The sequence below is a fragment of the Dipodomys ordii genome, unplaced genomic scaffold (genome assembly GCF_000151885.1).
Source record: "Dipodomys ordii isolate 6190 unplaced genomic scaffold, Dord_2.0 Scaffold12, whole genome shotgun sequence".
NCBI lineage: Eukaryota > Metazoa > Chordata > Mammalia > Rodentia > Heteromyidae > Dipodomys > Dipodomys ordii.
Window position 1 is genome coordinate 23,320,289 of NW_012267228.1, and position 17,936 is coordinate 23,338,224.

The 17,936-nt window shown below is 39.0% G+C and overlaps 1 protein-coding gene across 1 annotated transcript in view; it reads left to right on the forward strand.

Annotated features, from left to right (window-relative positions):
- The window catches only part of LOC105981307 (chromosome unknown open reading frame, human C3orf67), a 219,018-nt gene extending 201,512 nt beyond the window's left edge, over positions 1-17,506 (forward strand). Inside the window, exons 15-16 of the mRNA XM_013010418.1 lie at positions 4,410-4,504; positions 16,985-17,506. Coding sequence (XP_012865872.1) covers positions 4,410-4,504; positions 16,985-17,097 — 208 coding nt within the window. The 3' untranslated portion in view covers positions 17,098-17,506. The remainder of the gene's footprint in view (positions 1-4,409; positions 4,505-16,984) is intronic.
- Positions 17,507-17,936: the final 430 nt, after the last annotated feature.

Here is a 17,936-nt window from a genome sequence, read left to right on the forward strand (position 1 = left end):
AGCATAGAGCATTTGTTGGGAGCTCAGTCCTCTTTGCTTTATAGATTTTTCTGACAAAAGATATGGGCAGGAGAAGTGATTGTATAGAGGCTAGGAGAATGATTTCCCATTTGTATGAGTGCTTATTATATGTCTCCAAACGAACCTGGATTGATGTGAAATGAAAATACTGCAGTTGTTTATGCATATCTTTTCCAACTTGAAAGAGATGTGAGTCTACTACAGATGTTACCATAATGTAAACATGTACTGGGACTACTTTTCGTCAGGAAGGAGAAGAAATTTTTGGCAAGCATAATTCTCGTGGCATCCCCAACTATTTGCCTTTTCAGATTTCTTGTTGTTCCTCCTGTTGCTCTCAAATCATGTTCTCCTACCCTTCTTCCTATAGGATCTTCTTCAGAGTGTATCAGCTGTCCAATCTGGCTCTCATATGCCATTCTCTTGTAGCCTTGGCCTTCCTACAATTATTCATTCATTCATTCAGCAAAAATTGAGAATCTAATACTTAAAGAAGACAGACAAGACTGCCTGCTCTGTGGAGCTTAGATTTGGTGGAAAGGTATACATAATTCAATCACACAGCTAAGTGGATAATTACACACTGAGATGACTGTCAAGAAATCACAAAGGATTTTGTCCAAATACATTCTTTCAGCTCTGTAGGTCTATAGTCCTACATTCTACATCCTTCTCTTTGCCCCCAGAGAAGCTACTGGGCATATAACTATATCAATAACTCCATTGCTTTCTGCTTCTGATGGGCTTCAGCCAATGGAAATGAGAGGAGAACAAAGAAGGAAGTTAGGGTTGCTTTTCCTATGTTCCCTCTGTATAAAACTAACTCAGGCTCACTGCAAACCTTGGCCCAAAATCTCAGCTTTTTCAAACAGGCCCTCCAAATCTTTTGCTTTCTGGATTCTGATCATCTTTCCTCATCCCTTAAAGCCTAGAGGAGGCAACCATCCTGGTAGTCTATATTATCCTTTGTGCTTTCCCTATACCTTGCTCACCTTTATAATGAGTCCTTTCTTAATCTTAATTAAGTCATCCTAATTTGAGTATGCCAAGTTTTTCCAGCTAGGGTGTCCACTGGTAGGCCTAGAACTCAAGCAACAATCTCTGAAGTAACAGGTAAGCTGAAAGCTGAAGGCTAAAGAGAGTCAACTCGTACATTGTAAGAAAAATAGACTAAGGATATGGTTTTCCTTGTGAAGCCTGAGGATCATTTGTGGTAACAGTGAGAAGGAAGAAAAATGGGCCGGAGACATAGTAAAGACTATAGCATGTAAGGCTTTAAACCAAGACTTTTGAGATTTTACTTCAAGTTCACTCTGGATTGGGAAGGAGTAAGCAAGAGGTGCAAGAGGATTGGAGTAGGATGATGATGATGTTGATGGCTTTGGAAATATGCCAACACATTTGAGAACTTAGGCTAGGACTTAGTAATAGATACCTAAATACAGTATTTCTAGCACATGTTTGTACTACTAAGAACTCAGACTCTTCTTGTGTCAAACTTCTACTTTATCTCATTCCGTTTCCACAGTTCATTCACTGGTGTCTCTACTGTTTCATCCCCTCCCCCACCCCTGTATCCAGACTGAAAAGTCTTTTGTTTTCTTTTTTAAACTAGCTTCCTTCATGTGACAGGAAATGTGGTCACCAGGAGCATCGGAGTTTCACTTCTTTCAGCTCCATCTTCATCGGAATACTGCCTCTGCTTTTCAGATCTAGTTTGGGAAGACCTAGTACAATCAATTGATTTATAGGTTCATATAAGAACTACATGAAGCCAGAACAGTATGATTACAAGTGATTAAAATTCAGATTTCTCTCATGAGGAGTAACCAAATGAGTCTCACCAAGTATTAGTAAAGATGTCCAAACAGGGCAGTTGTGAGTGGAAAAAATCAAGGTATATCCACATGGTAGAGCAATAGATAGATGGGACAAAGACTGAGGAAGTTCTATGAACTACTGTGGAATTCTCTGGAGGGTATTTTGTAAGGTATAGCAGAAGGAAACTACACAGAATATTCACTATGTGGAAAATGAACTATGCAACTTGTGGGTAGGGATGGGAGGAAGAAACTGGGGGAAAGAAAAGGAAAGGGGTGACATTGTTCAAAAAGAAATGTACTTACCTAACTTATGGTGACCCCTCTGTACATCTTAATAATAACAATAAAATTATGTTTTTTCTAAAAGCAAATAACAGAAAGTACAAAAGAATGACTATGGCATGCTACCTTTTGCATAAGAAGATGAATTTTTTAAAGAAATGCCTGTGCTTATTTTTTGCATAATATGACTCTTACCTGAATATACCTTTCTGTGTACTTTTAACTTAAATTGTTAATGTTTTATGTATACAACCACTTTTAAAATAGAAACCAGCAAGAAAGGAAGAAAGAAATCATTTAAATGTAAATGTTTAATTTTCAGACTATGCGATAGTTGACAACACTTAGTGACTTGCTAACTCCATAACAAAGATGGAGTAATTGGAATCTTGGTGAAGGATATACAGAAGGTCTTTGTAATCTTGCCACTCCTCTATAAATCTGGGATTATTTAATCACAGGAAAAAGAGAAACCTGTACTCTCCATAGTTATTATTGAGGAGGAATAACCCTAACAAAATCATTGCCCTGAGAAGTAACTATTTTGCTTTTCATAACACGTTCACAATAGTCACCTGTATCTCCCTCACTCTGTGGACCAAGAGAGTTAGGCACACCTACTGTCATGATGCAGAGTTCCTGTGCGGTAGCTGAGCTGTCATAAGATGATAGCATTTTTTTCTCTTTTTTTATTGAGTGATGAGGTCCTGACTGGTAATTTGTATATGACCTCGTAATTTTCTATAATGTGAGAATTTTTTTTGCTTGCTCCAATTAAATGGATGAAATAAAAGGTACTTATCAGAAAATGCCCTATTAGCTTGGAAATAAGTCAGTGACAAATACCTTCTGCTACCCTTCATGTATTATGATGAAATTCAATTACACAGCATGCTCACCCCTCACTTCACCAGCCATAATCTAGTGATGGTTATGGTGAACAATGAATGAAAGTCTCAAAAATAGTGCAAATAGGAATTGAGTAATTTTTATAGTGAAGTACTTTTTATACTGACAAATGGGGCTTGCAAGGAAAATTCAGCTGTATAAGCTGGTAGTCATTCAGTGCTTTACCGGTGTAAGTCTTAAAAACCTAAAACCTTACTTCAGTTTATCACTGTTGGTAAGACCAGTGATCTTCACTGAAAATGGTGCCATAACTGAAATTTACTGAAGGATGACTGTATCCAGACCCATACCAAATGTTTGACATCCACTTAATCCTGACAACCACACTCTGAAGCATTGTCATTATCTTCCTTTTGCAGGTGAAGAATGGCAATATTAAGTGACTGAGCCAAGTTCTTACTCTTAGAAACTTGGGGTCTGCCTTGGACTTCAGAGCTTGTGTTCTTGGCTCTTGACTGGGAATATATTTCACGGTAGATAAAGAATAGGAAATACAGAAATTTAGACAGATTTGGACATGCTCTTTTCAAGAAAAAAAAAACAAGGAAACAATGCAGGTTGCAGTATCCATGAAGAAATAGAATTCATACTGGAAAATTCTATATATTCCCTTGCCTACCCTTCTACACCTAAGAAGCTCAGAGGAGCAAGTTTACAGATCAGAAGCAGAGCACACAGTAACATGACTTTGGAAGTCACCAACCTGAGAAGTGTACCTACGCTATTCCCTAAAGGGAACAAGAGACTGGGAAAATGGAGAGGGAAGGAGAGTTAAGAGATCAGAGCATGTGGTTGGAAGTTTGAGCAGGGAATGCAGGAAGGGCTTACAGGAGAACTTTTACATTAATGAGTTCTTTGAGGCCCAACAACCCCCTCTTCCCCTCTGTTGCCTTCTGCTGTTCTACAGCCCACTGTTAATATGAATCCCCACCCTGAGCCCCTGTAGTAATCCCATGGCAACTCCAAGAATGACTCCTGACTGGAGTTATGTGGGGAATGTTGCCATCCATGCCACATTAACAGGGACCATTGTCAGACTTTCTTACCCAAAGAACATAAGGAACACTATTTCTACTTCTGAGTTACTGAAATAATTTTTATGTAAGAGAAAAATCATGCTACTATTTAATGTAATAATAATAAACAGAAATAGTAGCATTTAATAAATTTATCAAGCAACTGGCTAGTTGTGACTGATCTCCATATTAACAATTTATAAGATGGAATATTAATATCTAGACTTCTTGAAGGGTGTCCAGATGAATGAAGAAATATTTCTCTGCTAAAGCTTCAGGAAGAGTAGTAAAATTGCAGGAAAAACAAAAGCTATATAAGGAATTAGTGTGTTGTTCATTTATTTTACTTTATTTTTAGGGACTGGTTAAGCATGTTGAGCCCACCAATTGTTCCTCCCAGCCAACAGTCAGCAGAGCAGAACCTGGATTCCTCTGGAAGTATGAGTGCTCAAGGTAGGAATATGAAAAATTGTATGCATACAAAAACAATGCTCTAAATAGAGAAAATAAGCCACTGCCCTCATTAATGTTAATCACTTAGGTTTATACATCCAAAATGACTCACTTTTTAGAGTGGTGAGTTCGTTCCCTACATAGAATATAGAGAAATTGCTAGTGTTCTTCTACAAGTTGATCCTAGGGCAAAATATCATCTAAGGCATAAATTCCTGGCTTTGGTATCAATGACCTTGGATTGAATTCAAGCTCTACTAATTCCCACTGTGTGACCTCTAGGACTTCCAGTTATTGCCTGTGTAAAATAATACCAATACTAGATAGTTCCCATCTGGTACTTTCTTATGAAGATTCAGTGAGGTATTAATGATGCTTTACTGTGTGAGCTCTTAGAATAGTGCCTACCAGATTCTACTTATTGGAATGATTATAAAGCGGAGCCAGTTCTCCACATCACTGAGAAACAGCCACACACAGCATGATGATGTTTCAGCCAACATCATATATGACAATGGTCCCATAGGCTTTTATTGGAGCTGAGAATTTCCTGTCACCTAGTGATGGCATAGCCATTGTAATATCACACTGTCCTGCATTGGTTACGTGTGTGTGGAGATGCTGTCTGCCAGTAGCAAGAAACTACATTACCATATAATTATGTACAGCACATGACACATGATGATAATATGACTGTCACTGCTACACTTTTGTCATTATGTTAGAATGTACTACTACTTCCAAAACAAGGAAGTTTACTGTTAACCAATATGCCATGCCACACCAGCAGCAGACCCAATTCACCACGTCGTGTGGTTGAAGTATAACTTCTTGGTTTCCATAAGCAGCAGCCACCTTTCTGATAGCCACACACAACAAAATTGAGTAACATTGTAGTTCTCAGAACATATCCTCATCATTAAGTGACACATGCTTGTACACGTTTTCCATAATGCAGAGACACAGATTTTGTTCATTGAAGTAAAGCTATCACATCAATATGATAAGTATTAGCAATGTAGACGCCAGATGGAAGCAGTAAGGAAAGTGTCCCATTGTGGGCAAGAGCCATGAAGATGAAGTTAGCTTCTGGTTATGAGGAGGGGCTTGGTTACTGTCTGGAATACGAGGTAGAAGAACACAAAAGAATCTTTGGTGAAAACTGAGGGGCTGAGAGGGGAGGTGCAGGGGTGAGGTCAAGTTTATAATTGGAATAACAAATTACCTCAAGCAGGCTTCACTTAGACAATTTCGTAGGTTGAATTTTGAAGACAATAGTTTCATACCTAAAGCTTAAAAAACAGGAAAATGTCCAACAAAAGTGCCAGATTATCGAGTTTGGGTTTGTTTTTTGTTTTGGTTATTTTTCTTAACTGCTCCAAGGAGGAAGTGGAGCTTCCCCATTTTTCTTCAAGTATGGAAAGTTCCAAGTGAGAGCTCATACATCTGAGTTGCACATTTTGGTCACCCAGGGGATGGAGATGTCTCTGTGATTTACTGTGTGAAATAGATTATGCCCCTCAAATTGGGAATCTTTGTAGAGGTGCACATTTATAATTACTTATGACAGAAAAATAGAATCTTGGCTGTCAGGAGGAGACCTTGCTGTGAAGGAACAAATAATATGTTATGTTAAGTATCCTAAATAAGCCACAGCAACTGAGACTGTGGTCCTTGAGTGAAGGCACCCAAGATAGATATTAGTAATAAGTGGCTAGAAGAATATCTTAAAGTCTCCATTTCAAAGCTCAGTTCTGGCAGCATGAGCTCCATTATGTTGAAGGTAAACAGAACTTCCTCTGAGAACAAATTATATTCAGAGGATTGTGGAAATGTTCTGGCCAGTGTTAATCAGATCAGAAGACCCTTCTGTCTGTCACCCTTAATTTTTTCATCAGCCCCTTCCCTTCTTTTCATGTGCTTGGGTATTTTGTAGTTCATTTATACCATCAAAAACTACTGTTTCCTATTTGGTTAATCATGCGTCATACAGCCTAGTGCAGTGAGTACTGACCTATACACTGAGATAGAGTTTTCCTCCATCCCTATAAAGTGTTTGTCAAACAAAAATAATGGCTCACATTTCTAGTTCTTATCATCAGAAAGGAAAGGGAAGTATGGTTGTGGGCAGTCTGACTCTTCCTTGAAGTTTCTGTTGCACAGCACCATTCATTTAGTGCTTACTGTATGCCAGAGTCTGTGCTAAACTGTTACATTTAGCCCTCATAACATCACTATGAGAAAGATAACCCTGTATATGTTCTCCAGTGTACCTGTGTGACAGCTGAGGAAACTGAGGCACAAAGTTTTTAAGTCACTTTCCCAAGATCCTACAACTACAAAGGCAGAAACCTGGGGCTAGGATTTGAACTTAAGCAGCCTGGCCCCAGAGCCCAACAACTCTATTTTTGAGTTTTGAACCAAGTTGATAGACTACCTTCTCAAAGAACAATAAATAAAACTAGTGATTGGAAAGCATATTTTCTATAGGTATTTTTCTCAAGTGCTAAATGCCTACCTCTTAAAGAGAGACAGACAGACAGACACCAGCTGTTACTGTTTCAGCCCTGGACATTCCTGCTTATTAGAAATGACAGCCACATTTGAAAAGATAGCAGCCATAGCCAAAGGCGGGGTGGCTGAATAAAGCCCAGTCATTGAACCATAGTTCTACCCAGCCTCGGTCCTCGTATGTAGCCATCTCCTTACACTAGGTTTCCCACAGAACCTCATCTAAATTGCTCAAAACATCTATGGTGTCCTCTCATTTCACTCTCTAACATTTTCACAGGTGGTCAATCTTGATTTTTTTTATTGGTTTCTGTCTTTCTTCCTGAGTTTAAGAGCAGAGATGATCTCTAGTCCTGATGCAACTGCTGGCATGTATTAGAATTTCTAAATTCTCAGAAGAAAGCCAGAGGACAGAAAGGGAGGGAAGGATGGTAAGAAATATTCTTTAACTGGCCATCTCTTATACCAACCATAAAACAAAAAAGGTAGGGAAGATCATAGAAATGTAACCTTCAGTTTCCCCTCTCATTGTGATACAGTTGACATATTTCTAGAGTCCAAACACATCAGTATTGGCCTTAAGTGAATACATTTCTAGCAATTAGAAAGTTAAAGATGATGTGAGGCAACAGGTCTTAAACTTCATTTATAAGCAGAATTTTATAATATATTAGGATTTTTTCAAGCAAAATCTTCTATGAAGTCCTAATATAAAAGAGATAAAAGCTGAGCTTTTCAGACTAAAGGGAGAGTTAAGATCTCACAACTCCGCCCTGGGCCTCTAGTGAAACAGTTACAAATACTAGTATGGCCTAGTGTCCTCAATTTGCTTAAAGAGGTAAGTAATTAACCCAAGGTCAAATGTCCAGACAGTGCTCAAACTAGGACACCATGCCTTTCTGCTGAACCATTTCTCTGGTTTGTGAGCATGATTTGTGTGGGCTAATTAACAGAGAAATTGGACCACCCATTTTCAGCCTTAGGATAGAGACAACAGTTATATTGGGCCTAGTGGCATACATCTATAATCCCGGCCTTCAGGAGGCTAAGACAGGAAGCTTATGAGTTCAGGGCCTGCCTAGGCTATATACTGAGACCCTGTCTCAAAATAAAATGAAGTTAACATTAATTCCTCCTTCTTGTGTTCTGTCTGGGCTCATATGTGCAGGTCAGTTTTCACCACGGACTACAAGCAGTGAGTACTGTTATTAACCTCCACATAATTCACTTAGATCAGTGAAGAGATGCAGTGAACTATCTTATTCCATCAGAGATGGAGACCAAAAATGCACGGGTACAGCTGGAGGTGGAATTGCATTTTAACAGCAGAGAAAGATGGCCTGACCAATAAATAAATCTAGAAAACTTTCCCAGGACAGATAAAAGAAAGCACATGAGCTACATCGGGCCCTTGAGCCAGTGGTTCTAGCACTACTTTATACAATCGGAGTGTGTGTCCTAGTCAGTTTCTGCTTAGGCAGAGTGTCTCAAGTGTAAATGCCACATTTAAGTGAGCAGAGCAGTCGACAGGAACAATGTCGCACTCTGATCCCTGCTACCCAACTGGATGGAGAAACTGCCAGCTCTTCACAGTTCCTCCTGGGCTGTAATATACTTGCTGAATATCAATTACTACGAGCCAAGGGTGCCCTTAACACTTACTAAAAAATGTGTTTTCCTGGAGCTCGTGCGAAATGTGAAAATGGAAGCGAAGATTTCAGAACTTACTCAAGGAAACTACCAAACTGACCTTTTGAAAATGAACCATACTTTGCTCAAAGAATGGTTGTCAATTTGTTTTTGACATTTGTTCCTTTACCGATATGACCCTTAAATTATTCATGCCTACTGGCTCCAAAATGGAATAATAATGGCCTCTCTCTTCAGCCTGTAGACCTCTCTTGTGGTTCACATAGATTTTGAGTAAGAAAGACAATCCAAAGCAGTTTTGGATTTGCCCGAGTCTCATAAAGTAATATTCTAGTACAGTCTTTACAACAGTGCCACACAAGATATTCCTTTATGAACAATGGTTTCCAGGGGATACAAACAGGCAGTGATTGCTTCTTTTTAGATGTAATATCCAAATTACTAATAAAGAATTTACAGAAGGCTCACAAGTCCTCGCAGCAAGCTCAAGAACGGGTTGTCTGGCAGTTGTCCCACCACAGTAGAGGATTCTTTTCATGGTTATTCTGTTTACAGTTACATAACTCCCTGACATTTGCCTAAAGCAGTCTAAAAATAAGCCAGGCACTGGTGGTTCATGCCTGTAATCCTAGCTACTCAGGGGGCTGAGTTCTGTGGATCACAGTTCAGAGCCAGCCCAGGCAGGCAAATCTGTAAGATTTTTTTTTTTTTTTTGGTCAGTCATGGGGCTTGAATTCTGGGCTTGGGTGCTATCCTTGCACTCTTCAGCTCAAGGTGAGCACTCTACCACTTGAGCCATAACACCACTTCTGTAAGATTTTTATCTCCAGATTAACCACTAACAAAAGCAGGAAGTGGACCCTGTAGCTTAAGTGGTAGAGTACTAGCCTTGAAGCTCAGTGACAGCACTCAGGCTCTGAGTTCAAGCCCCAACATTAACCAAAACAAACAAAAAATAAAGGTTGAAAAGTCTTGCTTCATTAAGCATCTTTGATTCTGGAGCCTAAAATGGTATCAAGGACAGAGCAAAACTCTATAATATTTAAAGAGTGAATGAGTTTTTGGCCGATGGGAGATTTGAGGATGATTTGAGCTATTGTTTAGATCATCTTTGTACCTCAAAGATTTACTTAAGATGTAAAGCAGAGCCAAGTGTGATGGTACACACCTATAACGCTAGCACTCAGGAAGCTGAGGCAAAAAAAAAATTGCAAGTTCAAGCTCCACCTGGATTAGATAGCAACACTGTCTCAAATAAAGGGAAAAAAGATGCAAAGAAGATGACTAACCCTTACAATAGTGATATAAAACTAATAATAAAAGCTAAGAGTGATGTGGCACTGTTGTATGCCTGTCATTGCATGGAGTTTGTCTGTGTTTTACCCCATGATAGCTTTTTCCAACACTTCCCAGCATGAGGTAATATATTTTTCCCACATTACCATAAGGTAAAGGAGCTAGCTTGAGTCACAGACCCAATGAGTATGAAGAAGGATGCTGCCACAGGCCTGCCTGAGATTGGCACCCCTACATCCAACACTGCAACATGACCAGAGAATTCCTACTCAGGTTAATAAGAACCACATGACTGAAAAGTTCACTGTGATTCTTTTTAATAAGCTTTCTGATTAAATCATACCATGCTAAACACTCTATTTAGACCCCTAGCATCCCCACTTAGACTCCTAGTTTATAAAGTGGTTCATAATCTTTAGGCCATTGTTGAATGAAGTGCCTCTTTCTTCACTGTAGGCATCTAGTTACCTTTTGTTCTCCTTTTAAGTTTAGGGAAGAGAGATAAAATAACTATTAGGACTCCACGGGTCTCTTCTAGAGAGAAAGTGATGAGAGGAGGAAATCAACATTAAGTAGAGAGGCCTTCGTTTCAGGGATACTAGAAATGACCTCTCCCAGAGTAATGCAAACACCAAGGCATCATATTGCTTGTGCCTGCAGCTCCCTCTTCCTCCATTCTAAACCTGCCTCCACCTCCAGATACCACAGGCAATTCAGAAGAGTTCCTGGCCCAGGATGTGGGCTCAGCTTTCCTTGATAGACTTCATATGCATTTTCATTTTCTCAATGTTGACACCTTGCACCAAATCAGGCTCTTAGCCACCATAAGTTTTCTGAGCCCTCATCGCTTGGCTAGAGACCTTCCTTCACATGTGACAAAATGAGGTTAGAGCCACAAACCACATACTCTCAAGACCACAGTGGAATCACTGCAGTAGAGACTACCTGGCGTGAGTGAGATTGCAAGAACCCCTAATTAACCATCCAGACCCTCAACATGACCCTTAAAATGACATCTTCCAAATAAAACACAGCTTCTAGTTTTTGCAAACGGTTCTTATTTCCCAGTGGCCCACAAACTATAATCACAAACATGTTATTTGCCTTCCACCTGTAGAAAGTATCTTCATTTCTTATTTTCTGGTTTGTTATTTTTCTCCTCTCTGAAGATGTGTGTTTACTGAGATCAAAATTCAACATTTCATGGCAGACCTTCCAGATTTAAGTGCAAGTTCATTTTGCCCTCCTATGAGGGATGCTGGGGATGGTTTCCAAGCACCTAGTCCTCAGCTGAATCTTATCTTAGATGTCCTCTTTATCGATCTTCAGGCTGATGGCTCTACAAGGTGATCCCTCACCAGTGAATTGTCTAAACAATAGCTGATTAGTATGCATATAAAAATACAGTCAATTGGTTCTCAAGATCTATATGAGAGAGATAATGCATTAACTTAAAAAAAAGTTTTCTGATGGCAACATAAGAAAATTGAAAATCAAGTACAGTTGTCTTGATTCAGAGATTTTTTTTTTAACTCTGGTAATCAAACTGGTGCCACATGGTTTATTTTCAGACATGAAGACTTAGCTTTGCATATATAGGTTTTTTTTAATTATCCACAGTTAAAATGCAATAAATATAGATAATTAAACATTTCAATTAATTGGCTCTGAAAAGTGAACCAGAGGGGTGATTTACTCAAGCTGATTTGAAGGGAGGAACAGGCAGCATTGTTCCATTTGGTCTGGCTCTGTTGGATTTTCCTCTTTATTGCTGTTAACCAATTTCAAAGGGGATGAGGCTGAAAGTTTGTAAATAGATTAGTATCTGAAAGGTAATTTTATTTCACTAGGAATAGCTTTTGGATGTGGAGAAGAGTAAAAATGTAATTTGGACCCCCGTCCAGATGCTTTTAGCCTGGTAGCAGAAAATGGTTTTTATTTGTTAATTTGTCCTTTTAGAGCTTCTGTAGCCAGTCTTTAAATAGAGCAATTTAGCATTTTGAGCAAAAACAAACTCTGCACCATCCAAGAATATAATTGAAAATTACCCCATACCCATGCAGGATAATTACCTTTCAAAACATATCCAATGCTTGACATCATAGTGGTAATTGCTTAATGATATTATAATTTCATTACGTAGGGACTGCACTGGCAAAATGATGTAAGTTTGAGCCTTTGAAAATTAAGTTACAATGAAAACAAAACCTTTTATGTATGTTTAAAGCACTTATCTCAATGTAAAGTTATACACAATCTCACCCAATTTTTGTACAAATGTCATTGCTGGTAGTTTTTTAATCCATCCATTTAAAGTTTTGGTTCTAACAGCCACAGAACCTATCTTAGTCCTGTGGTTACAATGCATGAGGTTTGAGTTCTATAGCAATGGAACAAATGCATTTATACAGCAGTCACAGCTCCAGTTTGTATGCATTGTGTAGCAGAAGCGCTACTAATGAATTAGATTCGCCTTGACCCCTTTGCAGTTGGTGATAATGACCAGGGCCTGTTAGAACAGTTATTTTTATCTTGAAAGATTCCTGACTGGTTGGAAAATGCAGCAAGTTATCTCATTTACTAGCATCAGGTTAAATTTTTATGTGTATTTTTTGTAAAAGCACAGAATGTAGAAAAGAAGTATATAGCGTTTATTTCTTATGTGCTAGAGGTTAGTTTGTCCAAATGTTGATGTAAAGACAGAAACTCTAATATCAGATCCCTGAAAGAGACTAACTTACAATCATCTACCCCAGTGATTTAAACATTCTACCTGATGGAAAAAATTAATTATACTTTTTGAAGAATATATCATTGTTGGTCTAAGGACTATTTTTATTCTAAGAGGAATTCAGAGGCTGATGGAGTAGATCAAGTGGTAGAGCACTTGCTTAGCAAGTATGAACCTCTTAAGTTCAAATCCTAGTACCATTAAAAAAAAAACCTGCAAGACATCAGTAGCTCACACCTATAATCCTACCTTCTCAGGAGGCTGAGATCTGGAGGATCATCTAGGCAGGAAAATCTGTGAGACTTTCATCACCAATTAACACCAAAAAGCTCAAATAATAAAATGCTAGCTTTGAATTTAAAAAACTGAAGGAAAGTGCCCAGGCCCTGAGTTCAAGCCCCAGTACCAACACACACACACACACACACACACACACACACACACACACACACACACACCATCATCATCATCAACAACATCACATCAGAGTATTTTATATAAAACTAGTTGGGGGCTTTTGGTTTCCTTCGAAACCACTTCTACTTTTTTTTTCCCTTTGGTACTAAAAAAAATCAGATAATTGGGAAAAGGGAATAATTTGTAAATGAACATACCACTCTATCTACCTTGGATATACTACATTTTCCATGGTGATTATAATTATTTTTACTGGGTGCTAACAGTATGATGAAGGTTATCTTACTTAGTCCCATTTAGATCTGTGACAGCTACTATTAATAACATGACTTAGGAAATGGAAACTCAGAGCAATGAATTTCCCCAGTGTCCTACAGCATCAATGTGGTAAACATGGGATTTGGATTCGACCTTGGCCCTTGTCTACATTTGTTGTGTCACATGCCTGAAGAAAGCCTTTCCCAACTCATACTTTAAGCTCTCTCAGTACTGCTGGGTGTTTTGAGTTATTAAGTTAGAGCTTATTCCTCATGACTATTTTAGTAGTAGTAATAGTAATAGTAGTAATAGTAGCTTTTATAGTAACTGTAACTATCATTTATTGAACCACTTCTGTGTGATGACTATCAAAATGTTCAATTTAAACTTCCACAAAACCCTATAAAATAGGCATTGTTCATAAATGAGGAAATCCAGGTCCACTGAGGTGAATTAACCCACAGATCTGCAGTCATACAAGCAGCACACAACAGAGCTCCCATTTGTCCTCAGGCAGATCAGAACCTGGGGCCTGCAGCTTCTCTCAGCACCTCTGCAGTATCAACTCCCCATTTCACTACTTGTTAGTGAAATGTAGCGGTTTAGTGGCTGCTTTTGTTTTGTATATGGATGGTTCTCATCTAAACCAGCCATGACTCCCTCTGTCACATTGGGAGCACACAGTAGATTTATTGAGGAACTGAAGTCTTTCCATTCTCTGAAGTAGTCAAATGTTAAAAGGATGATGGCATTAGTATTTGAAAGTAAAGAGCATACCTGGTCTCCTTTGATGTGCAAAGGGGACCCAAAGGAAGTCGGTCATCTCTAGTATGGGCTGCACATTTGGAAAGCGATTGCAGGCTCTCCACCTAGAGGAAGAAGTACAGAAAGCAGGCCTCCGGGACCACTCTTAGAGTGATGAAAAGAAAGGAAAGAAGAACAATCTTCTCTGCCTTCCTGATCTTAATTAGAAATTGTGCCAGGTGCTCGGGTCAGCTATACTATTAATCCATTGTGGTCCTGTCATACTTCAAGGATAGAAACCATCATAGCTAAGGGCACAGAAACTCATCTGGTCTCCTTTCCTAAGCAGGTTTATCTACAAAATTCTTCATCAGTGGTTGCCTCAGTTACTGCTTCACATTCTATAGAGATTATATTCCATTTGCTGGTCAACACTACTTCTGAGTAAACTCTTCCTAACTTCCTATATGTTACTTGAAGGAAGAAAGGCTGCTGTCACTTTTCCCAAGCTTTCTCCTTTCTGGAGTTCATAATATTAACCCAGTTTCTTTCAACTTAATGAACTCTTTGCCTCTGCTCATTCATGTGGACTGTGTCATGCTGACCAATCATTTCTAATAGGTAGGAAATCAAATTTCTTTTGTTTCCAAATCTGATATTTGAATATGTAGGACACTTTTTTTTTACTCTTTGCTATGCTTAAGATCTTTTAATGTAATAGCTCCCAATTAAATGTGTTACACCACTCCCTTCACAAAAACATCCAGGCATGGTGTCAAAAGATAATTTTAGGTGCATTAAGATTTTGAAGAGTTTATTGGAGCACACAACTCATGAATCACTTATCACTAGACCACAGTGATGGGGCTCCACTAAAAAGGAGACTAGCAGGGAAACTTTTATGACACATATTTGACAGCTAGGCCAAGAGATACATGTAATTGGTTAAAGTGGCAATCCCTAGTTAGAGCTTAGATTAGCAGCTTCTGATCGAGCTGAAGTTTTGTTTTACTATTCATGTTGAGTTGGTCTTCTGCTTGCTTATTATGTGTGAACCCAAGGCACCAGAGCCAGACCAGATTAATGCTTCTCAATTTGTTGTTTTGACATATTACATTACAAAGGACACTGAAACCTGAGTTTGTCCCCCAACACTGCATTGAATTCACCAGGCAACCTTGTATGAGCTATCTCATCTTTCACACTGTAGAGAGGGACCTATTCCACAGGCTCCTCCGTGTCCAAGGAGCTAGTGTGTGAGGAAATACTGAAACATCGAGGCTCTACCAATAAAACAGCAGCAAGCAAGGTACCCCTTTTAAAAGCCACTTCCCAAGAAATGTGACTCCCCTGATGGCACATTTCACCACTTCAGTACATGTCCCTTGAGTACAAGATCGATGTCTTGAAATCTTTATATCCCTGACACATAGCTCAATGCCTGGTTCCAGGAAAGATCACATTATATGTTTTTCATTCATCACAAGAAGGATGGCTCTGGTTTGGTTTCAAACCCTCACCGCCTGGTCATGCTCTTGAACCTAATTCTAGTTTGTCAATGCCCTAATGATGACCAAGCACCAGGTAAAATGAGACTCAATCACTGACACCTTCCATTACTCTGAGCAACGAAGTTTAAGATCGTGGGGTTTGGGTTTTTTTTTGTTTTTGAGAAACAGTCTTGCCATAGTCAAGTTAACCTCAAACCTAGTATTATTCTGTTTCAGCCTCCTAAATACTGCAATGAAAGATGTATGCCCTGCCTACTTAGAACATAGGCTGTTTATTCACATTTTGCAGAAACAATTTTTCTGAGCCTGTGTTACTTGCAGTACTTTGTTTTATGCCTACTGCCCAAGCCCTCAGGAAACGGCCCTTGGACTCAAGCTATAGGCTTCCTGTAGGAAGAAATGTTTTTGCTAATTACCCCCCTTTACCTTTCTTCTACTACTCTTCTCTCTGGCTTAGAGGTCAGAACCTCAGCCCCTGAATTCCTTCTACAGAAACTTTCTGGAGGGCTCACTTTCAAAGACCAAAGTACTGGGAACATCAGAGATCTCAGAAGCATCTTTGCTTAAAAAAACAAACAATCTTTTTTTTGTTGTTAGAAATGAAACCCAGAGCATTGTTAAGAAATTGTTTTACCACTGAACTACATCCCCAATCCTAAAACATTGCTTTGAATTTCATGTCATTTACTGAAACTGTTCATTACTTAAGTAGTGTTCTCTTCATCCAATCTGCCTAAATCACCATCACAAGAAAAACCAGGCCATGTTTATGTCCCCAGCAAATGTAGACCATCCCTACCACTAAAATCTCAGATGGCATGGCAGACAGTTTTCCAATGTGTTCTCTCCTGTATATATCTTATATTTGTCTATGACATTATCTTAATCTGCATTTGTTTGGTAGCCTTTGGAGGATGCAGGAATGAAGACTGGCTTTCTGTTTTGCCATTGAATCTGAGTTTTATTGAATTCTATATAGCTTTGGCCCATGTGCAAGTTTAGAACTGATCATTAATTTTGAATCCTTTCTATTTCCCTAATCCTAATGAACATAACTGTTTAGTCTTTTGGCTCTGTGCATCTCTTCTTGCATTGAAAGAAAAAAGTCTCCATGTTGTTTTTGTCCTTTTGATTGTGAAGCTGGCCCTTTCGATCACTGGCATTTCTTCTGGATCTTACAGTGCTTATGTGGTGTGTCAACATTTCCACAACATTCCTCCTTCCCAGCCTAACACTTGGTTTAAAAAACAAAAACTCTTGCAGGAGAAATGGTGATCCCTGCCTCAACACCCTTCTCATGTGGCATTTAGGAATCCAGGCCCGGTGTACAGCTAACGCATTTGTGGCTCTCCTTCCCTGCAGGTGAAGAAGATCTGAGTGTGGAAGAGGATGAGGAAGTGTTGACTCTGTTGTACGACCCTTGTCTAAACTGTTACTTTGACCCCCAGACTGGGAAATACTACGAGTTGGTATGATCCCCTCACCCAGGGTTAAGAGTAGCCGCCTAGTCAGTGCAGAGTAACAGCTTGAAGTCTGTAGAAAAGGTACCACAGCCTGTGTTTTGGCTACATGAGCCCAAGGAACCAAAAGGAATAGAGAGAAGTGAAGTTGTTTTGTAAATAATGTTCAATGTTAAGAATACCTACATTCTTTCTGTAGACATGTGTGATTTTTGAAATTGTGAAGGGACCCAAAGACAAGATTTTTAGGACTTTTAGGACTTTAAATTGGTTCTTATTTGTTTATTCTCATCTTACAAGTTTTATTTCAAGTATTTTATATACACAAATTAAGAGTTACTCATTCAAATTTTTTGCAGTGTTAATCAAATGATGGCTTGATATACTACAGAAAATGTATTCTTGTTTAAAAGATATCTGGTACCTTTAGTTTTATGATGTATTTATATTAAAAAATAAAGTGTGACAGTCTAAAGATTATCTTTTAAACTGCCTTTTTCTATTTACCATACAGTCTTTCCTAGGCTAGTTTTGTTGTTGTTGTTGTTGTTTTTGTCGGTAGTGGAGCTTGAACTCTGGGCCTGGGTGCTGTCCCTCAGCTCTTCAGCTCAAGGCTAGCACTCTACCATTGAGCCCAGCACCACTTCTGGCTTTTTCTGCTTATGTGGTGCTGAGGAATCGAACTCAGGGCCTCATGCATGTGAGGCAAGCACTCTACCACTGAACCCCCATAGGCTAGTTCTTACTGATAGACACTTAGAAAACAAACTGGTCAGACTTCACGATCACATTTTATTGGCACTGGCCCCACTATTTCCATTTCATTTTAGTTCATCCAGAGTGTGCAAAGATCA